This window comes from Lynx canadensis, chromosome A1 (genome assembly GCF_007474595.2).
Source record: "Lynx canadensis isolate LIC74 chromosome A1, mLynCan4.pri.v2, whole genome shotgun sequence".
Classification (NCBI taxonomy): domain Eukaryota; kingdom Metazoa; phylum Chordata; class Mammalia; order Carnivora; family Felidae; genus Lynx; species Lynx canadensis.
The window spans coordinates 211,556,609-211,583,227 of NC_044303.2; the positions used below are offsets into that span (position 1 = coordinate 211,556,609).

The window sequence follows — 26,619 nt, forward strand, 5'->3', positions numbered from 1 at the left end:
TATGAATCATGACATACTTCAATCTACTAGTAGCCAAAATTAGATTACAATACTTACTTCAGAGAAACTATCACTTGATTTGACTTCTTCAGCTTTTGGAGTTTTATTTGTTTCAGTACCTAGCAATGGGAAAAGTGTTAAGAATAAAGTCCAGTATTTACCACTAAGAACCATGTTAGTATGTGATCATCCATGGTTTTGGACAGATGGGTTATTGGATCCAGCCATGCCTGAGATGCTCGGAGGAAAGAAGTAATAGAATCACCACAGAATGGCTTCGTCTTTGTTCCACAACATTAAAATCCTGGCCGTTGTGTGGCTTGGTGTTTTCCACTTCCTTCCTTCCCTTATGGCTCACTCATAATAATATCATTAGGAATACTTTAATACAGTTTGCGTTTTCTTTTCAGAAAAATAGCCAAGTTTCTGAAGAAAATTTGTTAAAATGATAATTCATTAATTTTCATTTTCCTGAATTATCAAGTTATAGGTAATAAATATGTCTCAAAGTAGAAAAGTCTGGAAGTCAGACTTTGGAGTTTTTTACTTGAATTCTATGGGAAAAAAACAAGTTTTCAGAGTCTGTTTATAATTAACTGGACTTTTGTAATAAAATATGTCATACAATACTTATAATAGATTAAAAATCAACCAAAATTATCTTGTAAGAAACACATAACTGAAATAAGGGACAGATTACACCCTTTGAAAGGATGGAAAATACAACTGCTCTTGGAGAGCTTCATGCTCACCACATGGTCCAGTGGTGACGGCAATAATGACGTGGGCACAGGATGATCTGAACTGTGTGCTAGAACATGAGGAAACTATTAAATATGGCAAGCCTTCACTAGCACAGCTAGGAAAGATATTTAAGACTTAAAATTGTTTTCCTTCAATGTTTCTAAAAAGCATCTGAAAGACTAGAACCCAGATCCCAAGTGAGGTAACTTTTCATTAGGTTTGGAAGCCAGGTTCTATTTATTTGCTTTGCCCAAGGCTGGAAATCAACTTAACTTTAGGTAGGGAACCACTCTTCAGCAGGGATGCAAGAGACCAGACCCCGTAGCCTCCCTCAACCATTGAAGAACACAGCAGTGTGCAGGGAGCCCCAACCCTACCACTCACCCAGATCTGCTTGGGCGAAAAGAAACAATAAAATACTGTCTCCCTGCAAAGCCAGGGAGAGGGAGGATTTATCCTGGATGTTATCACAAGCACAACAAAACTGAGCAACTATCTGAAGGAGCAAAAAAAGATTCCTTTGTAATACTTATCTCTTATCCCTATTTATAGACAAGATACTTATCTCTTATCCCTATTTATAGACAATATAGATATTTGGGGACTTCTGTGTTTACCTTGCTCTCTCTGTTAAATGACCAGGTAGACAACTATGCAAAACTCTCCTTGTCTCCCTTTTCTTTCCCTGAAAGCAAGTTTGTGCTCACATACATGTGTACTTACTATTTATCTGTCTGTCTCTCTAATGTAAAAAATGGATGATTTGTTTGGATATCTCACTTACTAAGTACAGTTTTATCTTCTGTTTCTGGCAATGCTTCATTTGAAGCTGGATAAGCTGAAGATACATCCTGTAGATCCTTTGGGGGAGAAAACATACATACACACACAGAAATCTTAACATTATCATATTTTAATAACATTTAAAATTTTATTTCTATAAGTAAGGTTCACACTATTTTATCTATGACCTTAATGATATTAAGAATAACTGAATGATTTCTAAAAACAGGTAAAATTGATGATTATTCTTATAGAAACACATAGTAGCCTGTGGTGTACTCTGTCTTTCCAATGATCTTCAATTACTATGTAAAATACAGCAACTGCTATTTTGAAAATACAGTGAGGGGTGCCTGGGTGGCTCAGTCGGTTAAGCATCTGACAACGGCTCAGGTCGTGATCTCACAGTTCATGAGTTTGAGCCCCGCGTCAGGCTCTGTGCTAACAGCTCGGAGCCTGAAGCCTGCTTCAGATTCTGTCTCCCTCTCTCTCTGCCCCTCTCCTGCTCACTCTCTGTCTCTAACTCTCTTAAATATAAACAAACATTAAAAATTTAAAAAAAAATACAGTGAAACCTGAGAAAGAGGTAGAGTTTATGAAACACTATTTTAGAAAGAACAATCCTAGAGGTGTCAGTCATAGCCATAAGGGAATAAAGAAAAAACATGTACATTATCTATCATCAGAATAAGAGGCAGCCCACACTTCTCCCAGTTATTTTCATAACTTCTGGTTAAATGGTATTTATTTTACAACTGATGCAAATGATCTGGGTTAGATTGTTTGCAAGTTTATTCAATTGCAGAGACAACATAAGGTAGGGGAAAGAGTACTGGATTTAGAATCTTGGTTTCCACTCAAAGCCTAGCCATCAATAAGCCTTCTGACCCCAAGCAAGCCAATTTATCCTTGGGACCTCCATTGTCTCTCCTTTAAAATGAGGGTGCTGGACCACATTGATTCTCAAGGTGGGGTCACATTCTCCTGTTTCCTGCCTTAGAATCTTCATGCAATAATGTAGCAAGATGCAATATTTATGGGAATGTGATGCAGGTAAACCACAAGAAGACCTGCCCCTCCTTCACTAACCCCTCTGGTTGAGATCTACTCACAGACCAAATTCAGCTGGCCAACTGTTTTGTATATAGTCCCTGGGCATCCCTCTGTGGAACAGCATTGTGAGCCAGGGGACCAAGTCTGGTATCCCCCTCCACCCCTTCTCTGCTATTCCCCCCCCCAACCACCTGCCTTGGCCGTGACCCAAAGCTGGCATTTATGCGATGGAGACTTCACCATTGGCCACTGTCAGGGTCTCAGTGGTGGAATATGACTCTGAGAGCTGGTAACTTGGTGAATTCTGCCCACAACACTCATACCCCACCCACTTCCAACCTCTTGCAAGTCAGCCCCTTTGCCCCCTTACCAGTCTTACCAACCTGTGGCTCTTTCTCAGAAGATTGTCTCCTGCTGATGGTAACTGGGTGCAAAGTGGACTCACCGCCCTGGAGGACCCATCCAGGCAACCGGAGTATGTTGGGGGAGTGGGAGGGAGGAATCTTCTCTTTTGCTATATAAACACCCACACAATAACGTTGATTTTGCCTCTTAGCCCACAAAACCTAAAATATTTTCTCTCTGGACCTTTATAGAAAACATTGTTAACCTCTGGTCTAGAAGATCTCTTAGATTCCATTAGAATATGAGGAGCAGAAAAGAAAACTAAAATCACACTTGCCTGGCTTTCTTTACTCGTCTCTTGCTGAACTGGTAGAGCCTTTTCTTCATCTTTTTTCTCAGTTGGTAGGGCCTCACTGACTTGTTCGTTGTCATGAAATGCTTTGATGGCTTCTTGGACAAGAGTGTCAATAGAAAGTACCTGAATAGGAAAGTCTAAAGTACAGCAGACAATTTTATTAATTACTTCCTTTAGGAAATTGACATAATTATCCTTCCGTGCTGGCTTCACCCCATAATACTGTCTTTTGGGCTCCCTAGAATTGTCTTTTGGATCAAGCTGCTTATTTTTTTATTGTGGTAAAATTCACATAATATAAATTTAACCATTTTAACTATGGTAAAAGATACACCTCAGAAGTGTTTAGGCCATTTACATGTCTAACAATCACCACTATCTCATTCCAAAAAATTTTCATCACCCAAAGAGGAAACCTGGTACCCACTAAGCAGTCACTCTGTATCTCTCTTATTCCTGTGCCCGCAACCAGTAAATTGCCTTCTGTCTTTATGGGTTTGCCTATTCTGGATATTTCATATCAATGGAATCATACAGTATGTGGCCTTTTGTGTCTCATTTCTTTCATTCAGCATCATGTTTTCAAGGTTCATTCATGTTGTAGCATGTATTAGTAGTACTCACTCCTTTTTTATGGCTGAGAAATAATATTTCATTGTGTAGATATACTATTTTTGTTATCTATTCATCAGGTGACATTTGGACTTTTTTCGCACCTTTTGACTATTTTTAATAGTACTGCTATGAATATTCCTGCATAAGATTTATTTTGAGCACCTGTTTTCGATCCTTTGGGGTATACATTCCATAGTGGAATTGTTGGGATCATATGGTAATTCTTTGTTTAATTTATTGAGGAACCACCAAACTGCTTTCCATAGTGGCTACACCATTTTATATTCCCACCAGCAATGTATGAGGGTTCCAAGCAACACTTCCTCACTAACACTTGTTATTTTCCTTTTTTTTTTATTGTACCCATCTTAGTGGTGTGAAGTAATATCTCATTGTGCTTTTGTCAAACTTCTTTTTAAGGAGGTACTTTTAACATTTCAATAATGATCTACCTTACCTTTCTCTGCATTAGAATAGTTTAACATGGACTAGTCTGTAAATTTTGAGTTTTGTAGTAAAAACAGCAAAAAATTAGTGTAATTGAATAAAAGTGAACTAAACCAATGGAAACCTATGCTTTTAGCTGAACGGACTTCAACAGAAAAAGCCAAAGCCTCATTAAAAAGACAGAACTCAACAGATGTGAAGAATTAAAACATTTATAATTTTAAGCAGATTTCTTTTGTATTTGTGACAAATTATTAATTTCCTCCTTCATTGGTAGGTAAATAAAATCTACGAGGAAAAGTTTACAATTGGTATTTCGCTAGACTATGTACTATCAGTATATAACATATCCATATATCCAGGTTTGCTTGGGACAGTCCCAATTTATGACTCTAAAATCTTAAAAGTGTCTGCCTTGGACAATTAATTCTATGATCAGTCTATTATAAAATTTTTGATGATGACAGAGTTTCTCACTATATCAGCAGATTCTTATGTATGTTGTCTACAGACATAGTCATTTGAAGCTACAGTCAATGTAGACAGAATCCAATAAGCAGGGGGAAAAAAAGAAAAAGGAAATTCTACCTTTTTGTAGAGCCTTCAGAGCAGTAGTTTTTCCACTAAATGTTTTCCCCAATAAGCACCCTTTAATAGCAAATGAAGGTAATTCTGGTATTGTTGCTTTGACTTGAGGAGGATGAGATTTTTCAATTAATCTGTGAATCACATGACCCAATATGTTGTTGTTGGAGGGTGGTAAGTTCTCAACCATTTCTTCTGGTAAGGCCCACTCTCCAACCATGTTCTACAAAATAACAATGAAACGAACAAAAAAGAATATTATTAAAAGTGGAATTCAGCCATACAAAAAAGTTGTATCAAAAATAAGCCCAAATTATAGCAAACAAAAGTATGTAATACTTTAAATAATTATTTTACATAAATGAGCAATAACATAATACATTCATATAGGAGAGCAGAAAAGAACTTCCTACATTAAAGTAAAAAAGAAAAAACTCAAACATCCTTAACAGTTTATGAAAGTAGGCATATTGGGTTAATTGAGACAAACTGCAACCCAGGTTGAGCATAAAAGACGCTTAAATCGATGCTGCCATCAGTAAACAAAAAAAGAATAATAGTTTATCTGCTATCTTATGCAAATACTAAGCTTACTTTAAAATATTTTAAAGAAAGATAAAAGAGAACATTCATGCCCAGTATGAATCTACTACGTTTGACTCCTGGTTTCTTCAGGTTTCCTGCTGAAACGAAAACAAACTACAGACCACATTCTCTACCTCTATGTGATAAAACTAGAAATCAGTTTTTGGAAGATATGAGAAATAGAAGGACTTAAGAATTAAAAGCATTCTTTTAAAATAATTCTTGGGGGGGCGCCTGGATGGCTCAGTCGGTTAAGCGCCCGACTTCAGCTCAGGTCATGATCTCGCGGTCTGTGAGTTCGAGCCCCGCATCGGACTCTGTGCTGACAGCTCAGAGCCTGGAGCCTGTTTCAGATTCTGTGTCTCCCTCTCTCTCTGCCCCTCCCCTATTCACGCTCTGTCTCTCTCTGTCTCAAAAATAAATAAACGTTAAAAAAAATAAAAATAAAAAATAAAATAATTCTTGGCTTAAAGGGGAAATTAAAAGGATAGATGTCAAAAAGAACATTAAAACAATAGATTTATTAAAAATATGTGATGGGATCAAATTGTACTCAGAGGAAAATTCGGTCCCATAAAACGCCTGATCTAAAATAAAAAAGAAGGGAAACAAAGTAAACACTAAAATAGGAAAAAGTAATTTCATATAAAAATGAGGAGGGAACTCATAAAAATGGAAATGGATACAGAGTAAAACCATCAAGATATTTTTATTAATATTTCCAGGACTTGTCCAGACTAATGGTGATAAAGAAATTGCTTCTAGTTCTGAACAAAGATGTAGAAGAGCAAGTATCAGTTTTGTGACATAATAGGAAAGAAACAAGAGATTTTAAACCCATTACTGTATTACATTCATAGGTTAAATTTTTTTTTAAAAAGCATATGATCATTTAAGCAAGAAACTTCTGATAAAATTCATGTCTGATGAGGGGAAAAAAACCCACAAAATTAAAAGGAAATAGAACAAATCTTTTAATGTGTTATGAATTGAAGATGACTTCTCTAACACTTTCAGGGACTGATACATAATAGTGAACCAAAATGAGTGACACATTTTTCCAGTAAAGGCAGGAGTAAGAAAAAGATACTCATCATTAATAGTCACATGATTCTGGAAGTTCTAGCCAGTGCAACTAAGATAAAGAGAGAGGTGGAAGTGCTTCTAGAAGTAAAGGAGGAATTCAAGGAGACTTGAATTCCTAGTGCAGAGGTGATAGCTGTGATCTGAACTACGAGTCCCCATGATGGTGGCAGTGGTGACAGTTTTCTCAACAGATCTTGCTTTGGTGGGTCTGATAATTTTCTTTGGAAGATTACCCTTGAACCTGGTTCTCCAGCCCACCTGCTGATTAACTGAACTACCTAACATATTTGGAATAACTGTTTTCCTGCTTCCTCAGCAAGAGTCAACTTTTTTCTTTTCTGCTTACAATTAAAAACTTTCACAAAATCATTGAATGAACAAAGAAATAGGGAGCCTATATATAGGAAGCCTCAAACTTCACTGAGGGGTATAAGGAAAAATAACTTCATTAAAGGGTAAGTTTAAAAGGTTAAATCTATAGGGGCGCTTGGGTGGCTTAGTTGGTTAAGTGTCTGGCTTCTGCTCAGGTCATGATCTCGCAGTTCATGCGTTCGAGCCCCGCATCAGGCTGACAGCGCAGAGCCTGGAGCCTGCTTCAGATTCTGTGTCTCCCTCTCTCTCTCTCTCTCTGCCCCTCCCTTGCTTGTGCTCTGTCTCTCTCTCTCTCTCTCTCTCTCTCTCTCTCTCTCTCAAAAAAAAAATAAATAAAATAAAACATTTAAAAAAAAGCTTCATGGGGCGCCTGGGTGGCTCAGTCAGTTGAGCATCCAACTTCAGCTCAGGTCATGATCTCGTGGTCTGTAAGTTCGAGCCCCACGTGGGGCTCTGTGCTGACACCTCAGAGCCTGGAGTCTGCTTCAGATTCTATGTCTCCCTCTCTCTCTGCACCTCCCCCATTCATGCTCTGTCTCTCTGTCAAAAATAAACAATAAAAAAAATTTTTTTAAGTTTCAAATCTATAAACTATTTAATTCTTACCAATTAATCTGATTGAATATAATAACAACAAAAGTGCTAGTGTCATATGACCAATGAGTCTAAAACTAAGGCAAAAGAAGAAATACAATGGATAAAAATATTTATTTAAAAAACTTAAGAAAGTAAAAGGGGGTGTACCTTACCATATATTAAGTACTTGTTAATAATACAGTAATGAGGGCCCCTGGATGTCTCAGTCAGCTGAGCATCTGACTCTTGATTTCAGTGTAGGTCATGATCTCACAGTTTGTGAGATTGAGCCCCATATTAGGCTCTGCACTGACAGCGTGGAGCCTGCTTGGGCTTCTCTGTCTCCCTCTCTCTGCCCCTCCCCACTCATGTTTGCTCTCTCTCTCTCTCTCACAAAATAAATAAATAAACATTAAAAAAGAATACACTAATAAAAAAATGAGCTTCAGAAAGAAATGAGTTTTTTCAGTGCACAAAAATATAAATTCTATAAATAGATCTAAGTATATGCAGGAATTCAGTACTTAATAAGATTTATATTTCATAGTAGCAGAGAAGTACATTATTTCATAACAGGTACTGAAATAACTGGCCACATATTTGAAAATAATAAAGTTGGATAGCCTTATATTTTTTCATGAAAATAGATTCTGAAACCAAGAAATCATGAAGGCACCAAAATCTGGATGAACATTTACATGTTCCATGATGGTCTTTCTAAGCATGAAAGCCAGAAAAGAAAAGGCTGATAAATTTGGTTATATAAAAATAAAATATTCTACACATCTGCACTCCATAAACATACTTACACAAAATTAAAAAAATATTTTTTAATTAAAAAAATTTTTTTTAATTAAAAAAAAATTTTTTTTAGTGTTTTATTTATTTTTGAGAGAGGGAGAGACTGAGCATGAACAGGGGAGGGTCAGAGAGAGGGAGACACAGAATCTGAAGCAGGCTCCAGGCTCTGAGCTGTCAGCACAGAGACCGACGTGGGGCTCGAACTCACGGACCGCGAGATCATGACCTGAGCCGATGTCGGCTGCTTACCGACTGAGCCACCCAGTCGCCCCTAAAAAATTTTTAATGCTTATTTATTTTTAAGAGAGAGACAGAGTGTGAGTGGTGGGTGGGCAGAGAGAGAAAGAGAGAGGGAGACACAGAATCCAAAGCAGGCTCCAGGCTCCGAGCTATCAGCACAGAGCCCGAGGCAGGGCTTGAACCCATGAACCATGAGCTCATGACCTGAGCCCGAGCTGGACACTTAACCAACCGAGCCACCCAGGCGCCCCTACTTACACACAATTGAAAAGTAAAAAACAAAAGGAAAGTGATATATATATATATATATATATATATATGTATATATATATATATATATATATATATATTTCACAAAGGCTTAAGAGTCTAGTTTATAAAAAGCTGTATGTAATAAGATAAAAAATATCCCAACAGAAAAAAAAAAGGCACAAAGAATATGAACAGTCAATACTCAAAATAGAATAAAATGGCCGATGAGTTTTTGAAGAAATGTTCAAATTCAAAAAAATAAAGATATCCAAAATAAAACAATGATCGTATTTTGCCTAACATAAAAAGATTAGTCATACTTTTCATTCAGTGCTGGTGGGAGAGTAAATTAGTGCATTGCTTTATTGTATTTTCTAAAGCTGTCCAAAGTCGCTTTACTATCACCACAATAATAAAAATTATTAAGACATAAAAACAGATAAGAATTAGGATTTAGTTTAAATACAAATCACTGAAGAATTAGGTAAGATAGTATTTTTCTGAAGTCACTTGAAGATCTTAAAAAGATCTGTAGTGCATATAAACAAATTTAGGAACATAAGTAGTTAACAATTTCATTATATAAATATTCCATCCACAATCTACCAGAAACAAAGAGTAGAAATATAAGACATAGAAATACATGATATATCTTATTATTTGGAATTAGTACATATAACCTATTTATCTAACTATTCAAACTTCAAAACACTCTGATGTACTGTTTCAGTGGTGCAGAACATTACGAATTCAAGATGTATCAGCTTATCAGCCTTTTTAAAAAAATGATGCAAGTTTTCTCCAAATCTTATTAAAGATGATCAGTTTTATTAGCACTTTTTAAAATATACCACTTGCAGGGGCACCTGGGTGATTCAGTTGTTTAAGGGTCCAACTCTTGATTTCTGCTCAGGTCATGATCTCACTGTTGTGGAATTAAGCCCCTCATCAGGCTCTGTGCTGAGTGTGAAACCTGCTTAGGATTCTCATTCTTTCTCCCCCTCTCCCTCTACCCTTCTCCCTCGCTCTCACACTCACTCTCTCTCTAAAATCAATCAATTAATCACTTGCCCTCAATCAACTTGCCCCAATTAATCTTAACTTAGTCTTCTTAGTCCAAATAATTGGGCTAGAAAAAATGAGCAATATTCACTGGGGGGGGAAAATGAGCTCCTTCAACAGAATATGCTCTCATAAAAACCAGAGAGAGAACAAAAACAAAAGACACTGGGGCTCCTGGGTGACTCAGTTGGTTAATCATCCAACTCTTGATTTCCGCTCAGGTCATGGTTGCACAGTTCATGGAATCGAGCTCCATGTCGGGCTCTGCACTGACAATGCAAAGCCTGCTTAGGATCCTCTCTCTCTCTCTCTCTCTCTTTGCCTCTCTGTCTCTCTCCTTCTCAAAATAAATAAATACACTTAAAAAAATGAAACAGATTTTCATTAAAAAAAAGAAAAAAGAGTTCAATGTGTTTTTTCTTTCACAAAACAGAGCCAATTTTTCAACTTCGGCTAATCTGAATTTTCTTTCTTTTTTTTTTTTTTTTTTTTTTTGAGGAGGAAGGTATATGTGTTTCCTCTGACTACACGTCAGGATATTTATCTTTATATTTGTATACTTACACTAATATATATTTTGTATGACATGGCATAAATATTTATATATGCTAGGTCATATACAAATTTAAACATGCTTTTATATATGCTATCTCATATATTATTAAACACATGCCTTTGTTGTTGCATTTTTTAATCAGTATTCTTTTCATATCTATCCAACATCTGACAAAAAATGCTTGCTCAGAATATAAGCTGACAGATTTCATAAATGCTATACATGGCTTGCTTGGTTTGGGGATAGAATTTCTGTTATGACAACATTCTGAGATAAGGAAATGCTTTTTGAAACAAATAAACAAAAATCCCCCAAAGTATTCACAATAGGTTTTCCTTTAAAAATGGTGGAATTTGGGGCGCCTGGGTGGCGCAGTCGGTTAAGCGTCCAACTTCAGCCAGGTCACGATCTCGCGGTCCGTGAGTTCGAGCCCCGCGTCGGGCTCTGGGCTGATGGCTCAGAGCCTGGAGCCTGTTTCCGATTCTGTGTCTCCCTCTCTCTCTGCCCCTCCCCCGTTCATGCTCTGTCTCTCTCTGTCCCAAAAATAAATAAACGTTGAAAAAAAATTTTTTTTAAATGGTGGAATTTATTACTATCTCAGTACAATCATATCTGTTACTTCTAAACAAACTATCCTTTATTTGTAAAATTTACTTTGTTTTAGTTTTTCTAATAATTCTGTACACAGTAATTATATGCATTATTTAAAATTAGCTAAATACTGAATTGCTTTTCATAATCATTGAATTGGAATTTATTGCTTGCTTCTGCTTTCATTCATTGGAATCACTTATACTTCTAATTAGATGTGATAATTATTTTATGTAATGTGGCCAGTCAGAAGTAAACCAAATTAATAAATAAACCAGAGGGGCGCCTGGGTGGCTAGGTGGGTTGAATGTCCGACTTCAGTTCAGGTCATGATCTCACGGTTCATGAGTTGGAGTCCCGCTCCAGGCTCTTGCTGACAGCTCAGAGACTGGAGCCTGCTTTGGATTCTGTGGCTCCCTCTCTCTCCGTCCATCCCCTGCTCATGCTTTGTCTCTGTCTCTCTCAAAAATAAACATTAACAAAAAAAATTTAAAAAAACAGAAATTACATTACTTTAAGATAAAAAGGCTTTAAGTCCAAGGCCAATTTTAGGTGGAAAGTTTCTAACGTTCTAAGGATTTTGTGCGGTGCATTTAATCTGTCCTAAAGGAACCAGTCTGGGACTGAAATCAGATGACCCGGATCCCCAGAATAGTTCTGCTACTTACTTGTTTTGTACTCTTGACAATTGCCTCATCTTTGTGTGATAATATCTATCTCACACAGTTGCTGTAACGATTGAATGAAATTCTTATGTGAGTAGTCTATGTCACCGTGCAGTTTCAAAACTTAACTAAGAAGTTCTCAGGCTCCGGCTGGAGGCACATAACAGGAAGTTTCTGCCCAATGGGAGAAATTACATGCCGCTTGCACCCCAATCAGAGAGGTGTGCTTCCTCACAAAGGGATCAGAATAAAGCCCTGTTCCATTGCTGAATTAGTTGTAGAATGTGGCCCAACACAATGGGATAGAATGTTCACCATGCAGAGACCTGAATGCTTAGGTTAGGAAAAGGTCTGAAGCTTGACCCATGGAGGTAAGGGGCTCAAGGATTTGGTGGAACTCATTTTGAAGACTAATCTTAAAAATACAGTTGATAGGGGCGCCTGGGTGGCGCAGTCGGTTAAGCGTCCGACTTCAGCCAGGTCACGATCTCGCGGTCCGGGAGTTCGAGCCCCGCGTCGGGCTCTGGGCTGATGGCTCAGAGCCTGGAGCCTGTTTCCGATTCTGTGTCTCCCTCTCTCTCTGCCCCTCCCCCGTTCATGCTCTGTCTCTCTCTGTCCCAAAAATAAATAAACGTTGAAAAAAAAAAATTTAAAAAAAAAAAATAAAAATAAAAAAAAAAATACAGTTGATAAAATTTTTAAGTAAAGACCAAAGATAAAGGGTAAGTCAAAGTAACCATCTCAGGTTAGAACAAGAACATGATGAGTGAAGAGGAGGTCAGAAGAACTGGAAAAAGGGAAACTCAGACCAAAATGAAGATTACTAGTTTAACGACAATGAGCTAAAGAGATTTTCTAGTTCGTTAGTGAAGAGGAACTAGATTTTTTTTTTTTTTACCATATCCCTATTTCATGTGGTTTGTTTTATATAATTATGTTAACTATATAATAAAATTTTATCAGAGAAAAATTATATAATAAAATGTATAATTCTTACTCCTTTGGGTATTATTATGAATAGATATCTGACAATTAGTTTCAAGACTCAGCCCAGCGTGGGCAATGCCAGCTAAGTATCACCTGGTACAAAGTATTGTTTTAAGGAGACACTTTTCCTATGTAGATGTGTTCCATGATTCTAGCACTTGATTAATGGAAACTGTCATATGTATGTACGTGTGTGTGTGTGTGTGTGTGTGTGTGTATCTTATCTTATATATCTTATCATATATATATATATATATATCTTATATATCTTATCTACCTATACACAGAGACCATGAAATTACAACAGAAGTAAATAGCCCCTGCCCTTGGTCGAAAGTCACAACCTATTTACCAGCATTGGTTTCATTAACTGATCAACATTGACCTTTTCAGAGACTGCATTCTGAATCCCTGGGACCACACTATCTACCTATTCTTCCTATCTTCATAAGTGACATGGACCTAACACTGCTTTCCAGCCTGGATCCCCACTCACACTCACATGGTTGTCTGTATCACGTTGTAGGTACCTCATGGTTTCCTAGACTTCTGATTCTGGTTACCTCCAGTCTGTCATATCTTTTTTTTGTTTGTTTCCTATGCCTTGATGTGTCATTATTTTTCATCCCCATTATTAACCATGGCTAAAAGCAACATGAGCATTTACAGACAGCATCTGCTCGGGATCAGTGTGCTTGAATGTAGGCTGAAGTGTACATTTCAAGGGCAAGCTTGAGATCTTCCATGTGTTCCATTCATTAGATTCCCTCCTTGACTGTCACATTGTCCAAATGGTTAAATGATGATGCTGGTGGAGCTGCATGGTTTTCTCAGCAAATTGTTTACTTCTGTGCACATGATCACCCTTGGACTAAAGCAAAAGCACCTCATTCTCATGTCTTGCCACTTCCAAAGATCCAAGTTAGGAATAGAGCTTCCTTATCTATGCTTTTAAAAGGGGGCAGACATGGTTTGCTTTGATCAACTTAGATAACTAGAATCTGGGCCTTGGTAGGTATTCATCAATCCGTAAAATCTGAGTGCCGCTAGCACAACATTCAACAAACAACACTGGATTATGCCAGTGATATTTACTAGTGACATCCAATTGTGGCATTTGTAGAGTGGCGGTCCTAGTCTGAAAGCACACACAATGACCTCCCCAGTGTTTGTTTTCACAGGTTGTTAGAAGTCACCAACATCTGTGTGGCCTGAGGTGCCCCAGATCCTAGTTTAGTAGGCTCTAAGTGTCTTGCAATTCAATTACTGATGCCTTCAAAAAACAAGACAAATGCCTTTTCTCCTAAGAGAGAGAAAGAACTTCTTAGGGAATTCAACACTTACAGTGTTTTTGACACCTGCTAGTGTCCTTGGGTTTTCCTGAAATGCAATCTTTTAATCTATATATAATAAAACACATCAACAGACAGACTATCTTGGTACAGTGGCCAAAGGACTTAAGGTAGAAGCTTCTAATAAACTGACTTCAAGAAACACCACAGGTAGTAACTCCGCAAAATGAGGCTCTGCACCTTTCAGAGTATAGCTGATGCACCACAACATCATCATACAGACATTCGAGCTGCATCTACTATGGCTGGCTTTCTCTTGCACACCACTCTGCAAGAAGTGAGGAAGAGACGACAATCCGTGATACCTGAAATGATTTTACTCATACTGAAACTCACCCCTTCCATTGGGTCCCCAGTAACCTCCTGTGCTTATCTACACTTATTATACTCTGGAATGTTTTCTCTCATCTCCACTGAACTGTGAGCACCAGAGGGGAAGATCTCTATCTTGATCAACTTTACATCCCCAATAGAACAGTGCCTGCACGTAATAAATAGTAATATTTATTGACTGAATTAATGAGTCAATCAATCAGTAGTATAGGCTGAATATATATGAACTGAATAAATGAGTGAATACATGGATATTAAGTTTTAGTAATTCTGACTAAGTACAAAGATGACTTAAACACAACACAACCCAAAATCTAGGAACAAGATCAGAAAGTGTCATCCTCACAGATAGAAGTTAGCAAGAATCCACACACCATGTATGAATTTAGCTAATCCTGGAAGCATTTCTAGAAGTAATGGCTGGCAGTATGATTTTGAGTGAGTCTCTCCATTAAATCATGGCATTCTTTTTTTACACAGCACACAACACTCAAATTTAAATAACTTATAAATTTGGGACTTTGGAAAAAGCTCTATCAGAGATTTATCAGGGCCCTGGAGTAGGTAAAAGCAGCCTGTGTAAATGGGTAGGTAAGAGCTGCTCTATGGCAAACTGCTCGTGACCTGGTTAATTTCATATCACTAACTGGATATTTATCGTGGGTCTGCTAAATTACGTTGACCCAACCATGTACCCCTGCCAGGCAGAAAATAAAAAACGTGTAGGCAACTGCCTACTGCATCCTTACTTTGTTTCCAGGCCTTTAAGCTGAGTCCTGTTCTGTTCCATTTCTGTCTAGCTTCCAGCTTGCCACCCTTGTTTTCACTTTCTAGTCTGGTTTTCACCCAATCTCAGCTTTGATCACTGGCGTATTCAAAGGACTTGGCTTGAGCCTACGCTGCCTCTTCCTGTTTTCAGCTACTTCAGGTAAATTTCTCCTGACCATCTTAGTTCTCGCTCTAAGAATTCAACCTCTGGCACCGGCTCTCCTGGCTAACCTCCTGTCTGGATCTGTCCTATCTCTGACCAAAGAGAATCAGACTTCAGAGAAGCACATTTACTACTATGGCAGCATGGAAAGTCAAGTGGCTATATTCCAGTTACTGTGCTTGGGAAATCTGGCACTCAGCAAAAAAGCCATAATCCACAGGAAAGTACTAAGGCAAAACTTTGTAGCTTTCAAAGGCTCTGTTTTTTGTCTCCCCTTCCTAAGCTTTCTCTCCTCCAACCCACCCCCCAAAAAATCCTGAGGGAATCTAGAGGAACTGCCTAAATTTGTAATTTACATTAAAATATTCCTGACAATGAGCCAGAAGTCTCAGGAGAAACAGAAAGGGTAGTTGGATATCTTGTCTGATGGGGAGTTCTGCTCATGCAACCTGGTAGCACTATAGGGTTTCTTGACTACTGTCTGGTATTTGTTTGATAGCCAGGTTCCAATAGATAGGATTGATTCTGCCTTATACTGCTTTTGACAAGGAGGAAGAGAGGACATAGCAGTTGGCTGATGTGCAGCTGAATTCTGGCTTCTCAACCAGGAGCTGTCATGGAATGGGCTCTAACTAGGGGCCCAGATTAAAGGTCTCAAAACAAGTTGAAAAGATGACCTTAGTGAGCTTGGCAGCTTTCTAAGTCACCTGACTTCCAGTCAGGTCTGAGGATTACTGGCTTCCTGACCATATCTTCTTGTCAAAACATCTGGCCTTCAGATTCCAGAGAAGCCAGGGAAGTGGGGATGTATACCTCACACTGACTTTGGCGGGGTGGATGCACCTCCAGAGAGAAGGTACGCCTCCACCTCGCTCTGTGCTGGAGTGCTCAGCCTGGGCCACACCATTATCTACCACCAGGAAATACAAATATGGCTCATGGTAACAAGGGAACGGAAGAAGTTAACTCTACTTCCCCTGCCATGCTGAGCTAAAGAATGTTCTCACCAGAAGCAGAACTGAGAGTAGTCAATGCCTATCTATCAACCAATCTCACGGTTAATTCCAATTCATCAGGCTATCTGAAGAACTGGTCTTAATCAAATAATGGCTTTCAGTAAGAAATCTGATCATTTCTGTCCCAGCAGTAGCCTTCCCCAATCTGTCCTGATCTGTTATTATGGGAACAGGTGTGTTTAATTCTAGTCTTTCACAAAAGATGACCTGGGCAACAGACCTTGTACTTCTTTTTTTTTTTTTTTAAGTTTATTTATTTTGAGAGAGCGAGAGAGAGTGAGCACAAGTAGGGGAGGGGCACAGAGAGAGGGGGGGAGAGAGAGAGAATCCCAAGCAGGCTCCACACTGCACTGTCAGTGATGACCCCATTGCGGGGCTCAAACTCACAAACTGCGAGGTCATGACCCGAGCCAAAGTCAGATGCTTAACTGACTGAACCACCCAGGCGCCCCAACCTTGTACTTATTTTTAGAGGGAAATTCAAATTGGTCATGGCCAATTACCTAGCATGTGATGAAGGTCACTGTCAAAGCTTATAGGCCCACACTGAAGGGAGCCTGGTACCTCACTATGCAATCCACCCATTCCAGCTGGTAACAATTCTAGAAGTTCGGAATGCTCAGCACTTGCAAACAGTGACAGAGGCTTCTTTTCATAAAACTCTGAACTCCAATTACTTACTTATGTATTAGGCAGCCAGAATCATTGGACTGATACTTTGTCCTGTCGGTTTGATTAGTAGGGGTAACTGAGACTAAGTCATTCTGAGACATCCTCTATTCTAAAAACTTACATTTCAGTGCTGCTGAAAGTGAGTGACAAATCAAATGTAAACAACAGACAGGGGCTTCTACTTAGCATTCTGTTTTCAGACACATTCAAAGTGACTCACTGAGGGCATCAGTGGAAGGGTAGCTAATTTACCACAAAATGGAAGGTTCCTACTCCTGGCTCCATTCTCTGCTCTGGCAAGTCACCATGGCCCTTCCGAGGTTTTAAACATGGCACACTGGGAATTACAGTAGCTGTGTGTCTAGCCCAATGTTTTTAAAGCACAATTGCCTGGAGCTAAAATACATGGAGACTCTAAGGCTTGCATTTCACCTGACCTCAAATGCCCTTAAGACAGTATCACACTGGACTTTATATCAGAGAGATCCACTATACCAGGAACATAAAACAATTCTGGTGGTGGTAGCTGTCCTTATAAAAACAGTAAAGTTCATTCCTTAGTTTCTCAAACCATGTTCTGTTCATCAGGGAGGTGGTGGTCTCCCTCAAGATCACTTCTGTACTAATTTCTACGGTCTTGCTGCTCAAGTAACTTTTCCAGAAGCTTATACATTTGAATTCACCTATCTGCTGCCATTGCCCAGCTAGGGACAGTCTGACAGACTGGTTGGAATTTCTCTAATATCACAAAGTGTATAGACACTATGACTTGGCCCACATATCTAGCCATTGAAAAACTCACATAGAAGTTTTCCACACAGAGTGCCCTCTCCCATAGTAATGACTACTGTGTTCTATTTTCTTTGTTTCACTGCTTAGGTTGATGGCTTAAAGAGGTATACGCTACCTAAAAAAAGCTTAGAGGTGACTGCCCAATTTATGAAAGACTACTGTTAGTTCAGTGTGCCCAAAGAATATGACTGACAGGTCCTGGGCACTGGGTAGGAGAGGTGGGGTGGGAGGGTCTTCCAGGTGAGAGGGTTTCTGGTTCTCAGCCCAACACTTCTGCCCTACAGCAAAATTCAGACCTTCTTGGATCCATTTAAGTTTCTTGAGATTAACAACCCCATGTGTTCTTGTTATATCTAGCTAACAAGATATAGTTTTAGAGTTCAGATCTTCAAAGCCTGCTCTAAAATACTAGGTGGGCAGTGTGAGTAACTAATTGAAGATAAGCTGGACTTGACGCATAGAAGTTGTCTCCTGTCGTTGTCAAAGTAGGTAGAGAATGAACCAGAAAATCAGAGGTAGGAAGCCAAGGGAGACCTGACCACCTTTTGTCTTGCCTGATCCCAGATGAGAGGGAGCCTGGAAGAGGACTGGCTTCTCCCTAATCTACACAATCATGAACAAATGAAAATGGGTGGTGGACATTCACTTTACTTTTATTCATGTCAGCCATTCAAAACTCTTCTCCCTTGGCTATATCCTTCTCACCTCTCATTCTATCTGGGTATCAATCATTTGGCTTTGTAAATGATTTCGCAGTTCTAGTCTAATGCCTTGAACTTGATACCTTAATTCAACCACTCCTACCATGGTTCTCTAATGAACTGAGGTTGTCACCAATTCTAGTAATTTGAAGTGAAATACCCTTCCCATGACCCAAGGTCTCCATCCATTCCCTCTCACCCCACAGACAGAAGTCCCAAACCTCTGCCAAACCTACTCCAGCCTCTGAAATCCTTGACCGCAGAAGTTAGAAGACAGCCTTGTTTTTTGGCAACTACAGGCCTCGGGCAACGATGGATCCTTTTTGAAAACCAATACATTGACATTCTACTTTGTAAGCATCACTATGCCTGACTACAGGAATCACTGTTCTAGGGCACATTGGTGACTTCACCAAGACAGAGCCACACAATGAGGTCTAATCTGAAAAAAAATCCAGCCGGGTAGCCTTACTATTACAGGAGAGATTTAGGGGGTTAGAGGCAAAACTTGAAGCAAATGGGGAGAAGAAACTGGAGCTATGAAATGTATGACATAGAACCTAAACTAGAATGATAGAATATTCCTTTCAGTACCAAACTTCTTTCCTATCTCCTGTTTGGATGTTGATCATAATTCTTGTCACTTATCCTGGGAAGTATTTGTATTTTAACAGATATGTCTGAAGTCTTAATCCAAAAGAGTGATAATGTGGGGCATCGGGTAAAATGGCAGGCAGAATTTTTAAAGTAGAATGCCTAACAGAACATCTCAACTGAGACCATGAAAGTAACGGCTTACTATACCTACTTACACGGAAGCTACATTCCTGCATATCTGGAAACAAAATATAAACATATTTTCATAGTCAAAAGACAAAGTATTAAGACTTCTTTCTCAGCAGGGGACAAAAAGCAATAAAACAACTAATTTCATTTGACATTAGGGTTCCTATACTTGACTGGTAAGTCTGCACTTTGAGAAATTTTATAAGTGTCCTGAGTAAACATGTATGTTATGGACTAAATTGTGCCCTTCCACCCACTGTGATGGGTATTTGGAGGTGAGGCTTTGGGGAGGTAATTAGGTTTAGAAAAATTTATGAGGGTGGGGCCCCCATGATGGGATTAGTGTCCTGTTAAGAGGAAGAAGACAGACCAGAGTTCTCCCTCTCTGTTCATGTTAAGGACATAGCAAGGTGGCCATCAGTTAGTCAAGAAGACAGTCCTTACCAAGGAACTGAATCAGCTGGCACCCTGAACTTGAACTTGGCAGAACTGTGAGAAATGAATTGCTGTTGTTTAATCCACCCAGTCTACAGTATTTTCTTATGGCAGCCTGAGCTAATACAACATATATCTTTTAAATAAATAAAGATAATAATATTATTATTATTTGATCTGGGGCACCTGAGTGGCTCAGTCGGCTGAGCATCAGACTCTTGATTTCAGCTCAGGTCATGATCCCAAGGTTCATGGAATTGAGCCCTGTGTCGAGTTCTGTGCTGACAGCACAGAGCCTCCTTGGGATTCTCTCCTCTCCTCTGCCCCTCCCCTGCACACATTCTCTCTCCCTCTCTCTCAATAAATAAATAAACTTAAAAAAATAATGATCTATTCACATTCATCTAAAATTTATCAGTGTACGTGCATCAGTTACCCAGTGATGTTACTTGAGTGATACAGGCTTCAACTTAACATTCTGTCCATAGGGGATCTATTAAATAATGTATTGCGAAGACTGGGTCATTCACTGGGAAGAGAGGGAACAAGGCAAGAGCTAAGGTAGAGACCCTGCTGTCAGAAGTTGAGTCTAGAAAGGCACTGGATCAATCCCAAAGCCTGGAGTTAAAGAGTAAGAACAAGATAGTGTCTGGAGTCTTTGGGTCAAACAAATCAGATAAGACTTATGTAGGAAGACAGACAACCCTGTGGCCATTCATATTCTCCAAGGGAAAAGACCTGGTAACAACAAATACCACTGCATAAACAAATTGGGGGATGGGTATGTACACATCTGCTGTAGTGACATGGCTAGTGTTAAACCATAACGTGTATAAATGCATCTTTAAAGTCTAGTTAGCAGAAAATCATAAGCCCAAAGTGCTGTTGATAAAAATGTGCATTACAACACACTATAGGGTTAACCCAACAGCCACAGAAACCTCAACTGATCATGAATTTAAACAGTTCTCATTACAAACACAAATAGCAGCAATTAAAAAGCATGACCAACTTAAAACAACATTGATGATGTGGTGGACACAAAACGTCCTTCCTCCAAATTGAGAATTCCGACTACAACTTGTTTGTGGGCACACACACCAGATCTCTGCAAATTGCCAAGTGCTTTGTGGCAGAGACTTGGAAAAATCTGTCTTCAGGAAACCATGGCCAAACTCCAGTTTATGAATGCCAAATTTCAATCACTCCTAAATTCATTCAGTAGGTATCTGCTAATAAACAGCTTATGTAAAAATCAAACGCTCTGGGATTCTGAGTAATTTGCCAGTAAGAACCACGAAAAGGACCTGTATTGGGGGAAGGCTGGGCTTTACCGGGAGGAGACCGCTGCATAATTGAGAACCACTAGCTGCTGGGTGGGGGCTGTGCTGGAGCAGCTCTTGGTCTAGGGCACTTGGGTCCGGGCTTAGCCTGCTGCCCATGGTCCACTGGGTTTTCAGGGCTCCTCCCCACTCCCTACTGAACAGCTCATGGTCATCCTGCAACAGTGGATGTCCTGGCTGCTCCCTGACACTGTTCCTGCTTCCTTCTTCAGAGAGAGAAACGATATCCCTGGCCACACCATTCCTGGACTAGCCCTCTCTCACGTATACCTGCTCTACTAATAGAGTGGGATGACTTAAGAAATAATGTTAAACAGTAAGGATCGAATTTTTTGTATCTCTATATGATGTGTTCATGAGCAAAAATTTGTTTTTATGCCTACTTCTAGGTGTAGTATTTAACAGTTTTAAGCATTAGGGCTTATGCTAATAGAGCTTTAAAAGCGTGGGCTCGAAGCCTGGATGTATCAGTTCTTTCAGGATGCCGGGTCTGTGTATCAACAGAGTATGCTAAGAATGTAACCTTTTTGAAAGTTAATTTCTAAGTTATGTATTTACTTGAAGGCTTAAAAGTCCTGAGTAAATTTAGTGATGATGAGTGTGACAACAGTTTCCTTTAGATGAGCTGCCAGTTGCTGTCCCTCTGTCTCTTGTGAAAGGCTATTTAAGCCAGATAATGCAGTTTCCAAGTTGAAGAATCTATTTTTCACTTGTATGGAGGAACATTTCACAAGTTTCTGAAGAGACAAAAGCTCTAATAATGGGGAATGATAATAGGCTAGTTTCCAGTATATCCTAGCACCTTTGTATGATCTATTTTCCATCACATAGTGAAAAGGAACAGAGCACATAAATATATATCAGAACTCCAAGGATAATTGTCATTTCTAGGAAAACAGCAAAGGCCACAAACAAAATAAACTGCATTGCTAGATGTTCACATACTCCTAACACAAGTGTACAATTTCCTGCAAAAGAAACATGCTAGCTGCTTCAGGATGTGGGTAAGACAAGCATGTTCCTGTGGTAATGATTTCCCAAACAAGAAAAAAGTCAGAAAGGCAAATCTTTGCTAAGCTGCAGACTACCAGGTCTCCTGATTTATGAAAGCAGTAAGAATAGAGTAGATAACGCTGTTTAAGAAACAACTCAGAAAACAAATATTCTATAAGTCAGCAAAATTGTCAAAAAAATGACTTTTACTTTACAACAGAAAAAATACCTTCACATATTTTAATATTGTCAAAGCACTCATCGTGTAGCATTATACTTTAGGTTGACACACTAACTCTACTATATTCTACAACCCTACAAAATAAATATGCATGGGTATCCTATAAGGTTCAGTCAATTTTTAAATAAAAACTGTTTTAGTGATACAAATATAGATTCACCCAATTAAAATATGATGTACACTTAATTTCTCCTAACCTCTTTCCTTATCATTTTATCATAAATTTATCTTGTTTCGATATTTTTTCTTTTACATATTAGTGCTATTTTACACTTTGCTCTTTTCATTGTCATTCATTCATTTTATTCATTCATCCTTTCAAAAAACATTTATTGAGTATTTGCTGAATATCAGCAAATGATTAGGTCAAATTATTCTTCTTTCTCGTTTCTTAACGAGTAAGTCGCACTTACTACCATTCTAAAACTTATTCAATAACATAATAATGGGCTTATTTCTCATTCCATTGATGCCAATCTACCCAGAACTTCCATCTGATAGCTATCAATTTCACATCTTTACCTCTAAAGGTGAGATGAAATGCAGTGGAGAGAGCAGGGCGGTAGGGAAAGAAATTAATATGCATTGTTTGCGTCCAATGTGCAGTGCACTTGACTAAGTATTTAATACATATTATCTTAAATAAGTTTCACAACAACTAAATAAAGTAGGTATATTATTATCCCCATTTCATAAATTGGGAAACTGAGTCTCTCACCACCAAAGGGACAGGCTGCCCGAGGTCTCACCTTGGTCTGTCTGACACCAAAGGCTTTTCGGCAGCTCTTCTAAGAAGGAAAACTGGCACTCAATACTTTTTTAAATCTTTGAATAAAATTTTGTTTGAATCTATGCGTTCATAAAACTCAGACTATCTCCTCTTCCATATGCCTCTAAAAACCACATACTGTTTAAATAAATTCCTAAAGAAATACCTTTATGCCAGGGTTTTTGTAGCAAAGGTAAACAGTTCATACAAAGAAAATGCTAATGAATAAATTAAAATATTTAAAAAATTCTGAAATCTATCAGCCCTGACAATATATTATGTTTTATTATTTTCCAGACCAGTCTTCTACTATTACCGGGAGTAACAGATGATAGATGACGAATAGGTCAGAGATTTAAAACTTAGTACATAAACACAAATTAAACCAAGGGAAAATGCAAACATAAAATGCCCATTTTTATTAACAGAGATGAAATGACATAATATCACAGAAGCAATGTTAAAGAAACATCGTGTATTATGTTGTATTGTAATTATTCCATATTAGTAAGTACCTTATATTCTTCGTAATCATTGCTATCTAGCAAGTCACTTTTCTCCAGTTCTGTAAGTTGTTCTGCAGAGGGCTTAGCTGGTAGATGCTTAATAGAGGCTTGCTGATATATGGGCTTTCCATTAAAAAACAGTTCCTTCCAATCATGCATCACCTTGTATGGAATCAAACTATAGCAGAAAAGATTTTTAAAAAGGTAGAGATGAATCAATGGTCAATATATAGTCAATCAATAGTCAAATATACACCTTAAAGCTTAGTCTCTCTATTATCATATTCATTCCCCAGGATCTGCTATTTGATGCTAGGGATTCCATTTACTATTACTGGATATGGCTAATGGCTAGTAGAAAGAACATCTGGAACTCAGCAGGTTTGCATGAATGAACATTACTTAAAGCCACTGGTCCTTCCAACTCATATTGACTGTGCACTAACAGAACATTATATCTTAAAATGGTGAGCACTGTCACAAAACTTAGGTTCTTTACTTCCTAGCTATGATTTTAAATGGCTGTGCAACCTCAGAAAATCATTTAAATGCTCTAATATATAAGTGTCCTCCTGTGCAAAAATGAGCAGACTGAGTATTTTCCAAAGCCCCTTTAAGATGTCAGTCGGTTTACATATTTGCAAGTAATTTATAATAGAAAGATCGAATGCATGGTGGTTTTTATTATTGTTACATATTTGATAACCTTTAAAATTATTTTTCAGTAACTATTTCTATTTAAATATGATGAATGACTAAGATGTAATCAGGGAAATGGGAAAACAGTTTCAAGAAGAACAAAATGCAAAGAAAGGAAAGGGTCTAACATTCATATGCATTTCTCTAAAACTGGTTGGACTGGAGTTTGAAATTACAACAAAAAAGTTAGTATTTCATTAATTTCATTCTGATACATACTACATGGATGAAACTGGAGGACATTATGTTAAATGAAATAAGCCAGACACTAAAATAACAAATAATGTATGGTTTCACTTCTATAAGATACCCAATTTAGACAAATGCCCTGAGACCAAATGTAGCACAGAGGTTACCAGGGGCTGGAGAGTTATTTAATGGGTACAGTGCTTCAGTTTGGAATGATAGAAAAGTTCTGGAGATGGATGGTCATGATGGTTGCACAGCAGTGTGAATGCACTTATGTCACTGAAGTGTACATCTAAAATGATTAAAAGAGTCAGTTTTATGTTATGTATGTTTTGCCACAATAAAATGTTGTACTTTAATTAAATGTACAACTTCAAATATAATCACATTATGTTTTCCATTAATAAAACATTTACAGTCGCTAAGGGTTACTTTGTCAAAATATGGAAGTTTAGAAATTAATAAGCTCAGGTATAGAAATACTGTAACATCAGAATTATTGAAATGGCATTATTGACTTCTATGGTAAAGTAAGTAATTAACAACTTATATACTGTCCAAAAGTTAACCTTACAGTTACTGAATTAATATCCTATTATCTGAATATCAATAATTTTAAGGAACAGTCTAAAAAGTTATTTCGAGTAGGCTGATACCAAAAATATACCTGTGCTTTAGAAAAAAATATATACTGATGACATCTTGTTTAATGAAGTAACATGAGTTTATCTTGACTGATAGTAGTGTAGATAATAAAATATTAATATATATGCGTAATTGTTGTGTTTAGTTGGAACTAAAAGACACATATCTTACACCATACACAAAAAAACTAACTCAAAATAGATTAAAGACTTGAGTGCAAGACCTGAAACCATAGAACTTCTAAAAGAAAACATAGGCAGTAAGCCCTTTGACGTTGGTCTCAGATTTGATACCAAAAGCAAAGGCAACAAAAGCAAAAATAAACAGTTGGGACTACATCCAACTTAAAAGATTCTGCAAGGCAAAAGAAACAATCAACAAAATGAAAAGGCAACCTACTGAATGGGAGAAAATATTTGCAAATCACATATCTGATAAGGGTTAATATCCAAAATATATAAAGAACTCCTACAACTCAATAGCAAAAAAGTGAACAATCCAATTAAAAAATGGGCACAGGATCTGAATGGACATTTTCCCAAAGCAGACATACAGATGGCCAACAAGTACATGAACAGATGCTCAATCATCAGGGAAATGCAAATCAGGGAAATGCAATCATCAGGGAAATGCAAATCAAAACCACAATGTAATATCACCTCACACTTGTCAGAATGGCTGGGATCAAAAAGATAAATAAAAAACGAGGATGTGGAGAAGAGGGAACCCTCTTGTGCACTGTTGGTGGGAATGCAAACTGGTGCAGCCACTATAGAAAACAGTGGGTTCTCAAGAAGATCTTAGTTTGGGTAATTTGAGAGGTGTACATATTTAACTGGGTTGCCTTATCCTTGTCCTTGCGGAATTACTTTCACTGAGATACACTGTGATATCATTCTCCTGTAACTTTCAGCAAAGAATATCATAAGAAATAGGTCTATGAGGCCAGATGATACATTTGTTTAAAAGATCTTGCTGAGAACATTCTCCTCTAGATATACTACACTATTCAGTGTACCTTAGATGAGTGTGCCACGTGAGAGAGCTATTGTTCTAAATTTAGTGCCAAGGAAAGTTTTGTATTTTGTAATGAACTAGAATGGGAAATGGAAAACACATGGCAGATTGTATTTCCCTTTTTCCTTTGGCTACCAGGAAGCTCAGATAAAATTTGCAGCTCAGTTGCAGCCACTGGCAAATCTGCTGCCAATATAATTGTGTTCTAATTTATCTTTTGTTCTTAACTTTCTACTTTAATTTGGATTTTCCTTTGTTCTTATTTGGCATATTTTTAATATGTTTTGTATTATTGAATATTTCCTTATAAATACATTAATTCCTTTTAGAAACAAGGTACAATGAAAATAAATAGATTTAATGACTAGTAATTTTTAAATAATTCCAGTATTTCAGAAAGTTCCAAGTGTGTCAAATAAATTATTATAGTTGTCTTTGTAAATTACTGTAAATTTAGACACAAAGTTTAAATGTTAAAAGACATATAAATGCACCTTAA

General features: G+C 37.9%; 1 protein-coding gene across 2 annotated transcripts in view; it reads right to left on the bottom strand.

The window, feature by feature from the left end:
• SPEF2 (sperm flagellar 2) overlaps positions 1–26,619 on the bottom strand; it is a 185,261-nt gene that overhangs the window by 113,338 nt on the left and 45,304 nt on the right. The window contains exons 10-14 of one of the 2 annotated variants that reach the window (XM_030331452.2): positions 23,580–23,748; positions 4,931–5,150; positions 3,263–3,417; positions 1,529–1,604; positions 58–119 (exon numbers count right to left, since the gene is read on the bottom strand). In XM_030331452.2, coding sequence (XP_030187312.1) covers positions 58–119; positions 1,529–1,604; positions 3,263–3,417; positions 4,931–5,150; positions 23,580–23,748 — 682 coding nt within the window. Of the gene's footprint in view, positions 1–57; positions 120–1,528; positions 1,605–3,262; positions 3,418–4,930; positions 5,151–23,558; positions 23,749–26,619 lie in introns of those variants that run through there. The other variant, XM_030331445.2, reaches the window with a different exon arrangement.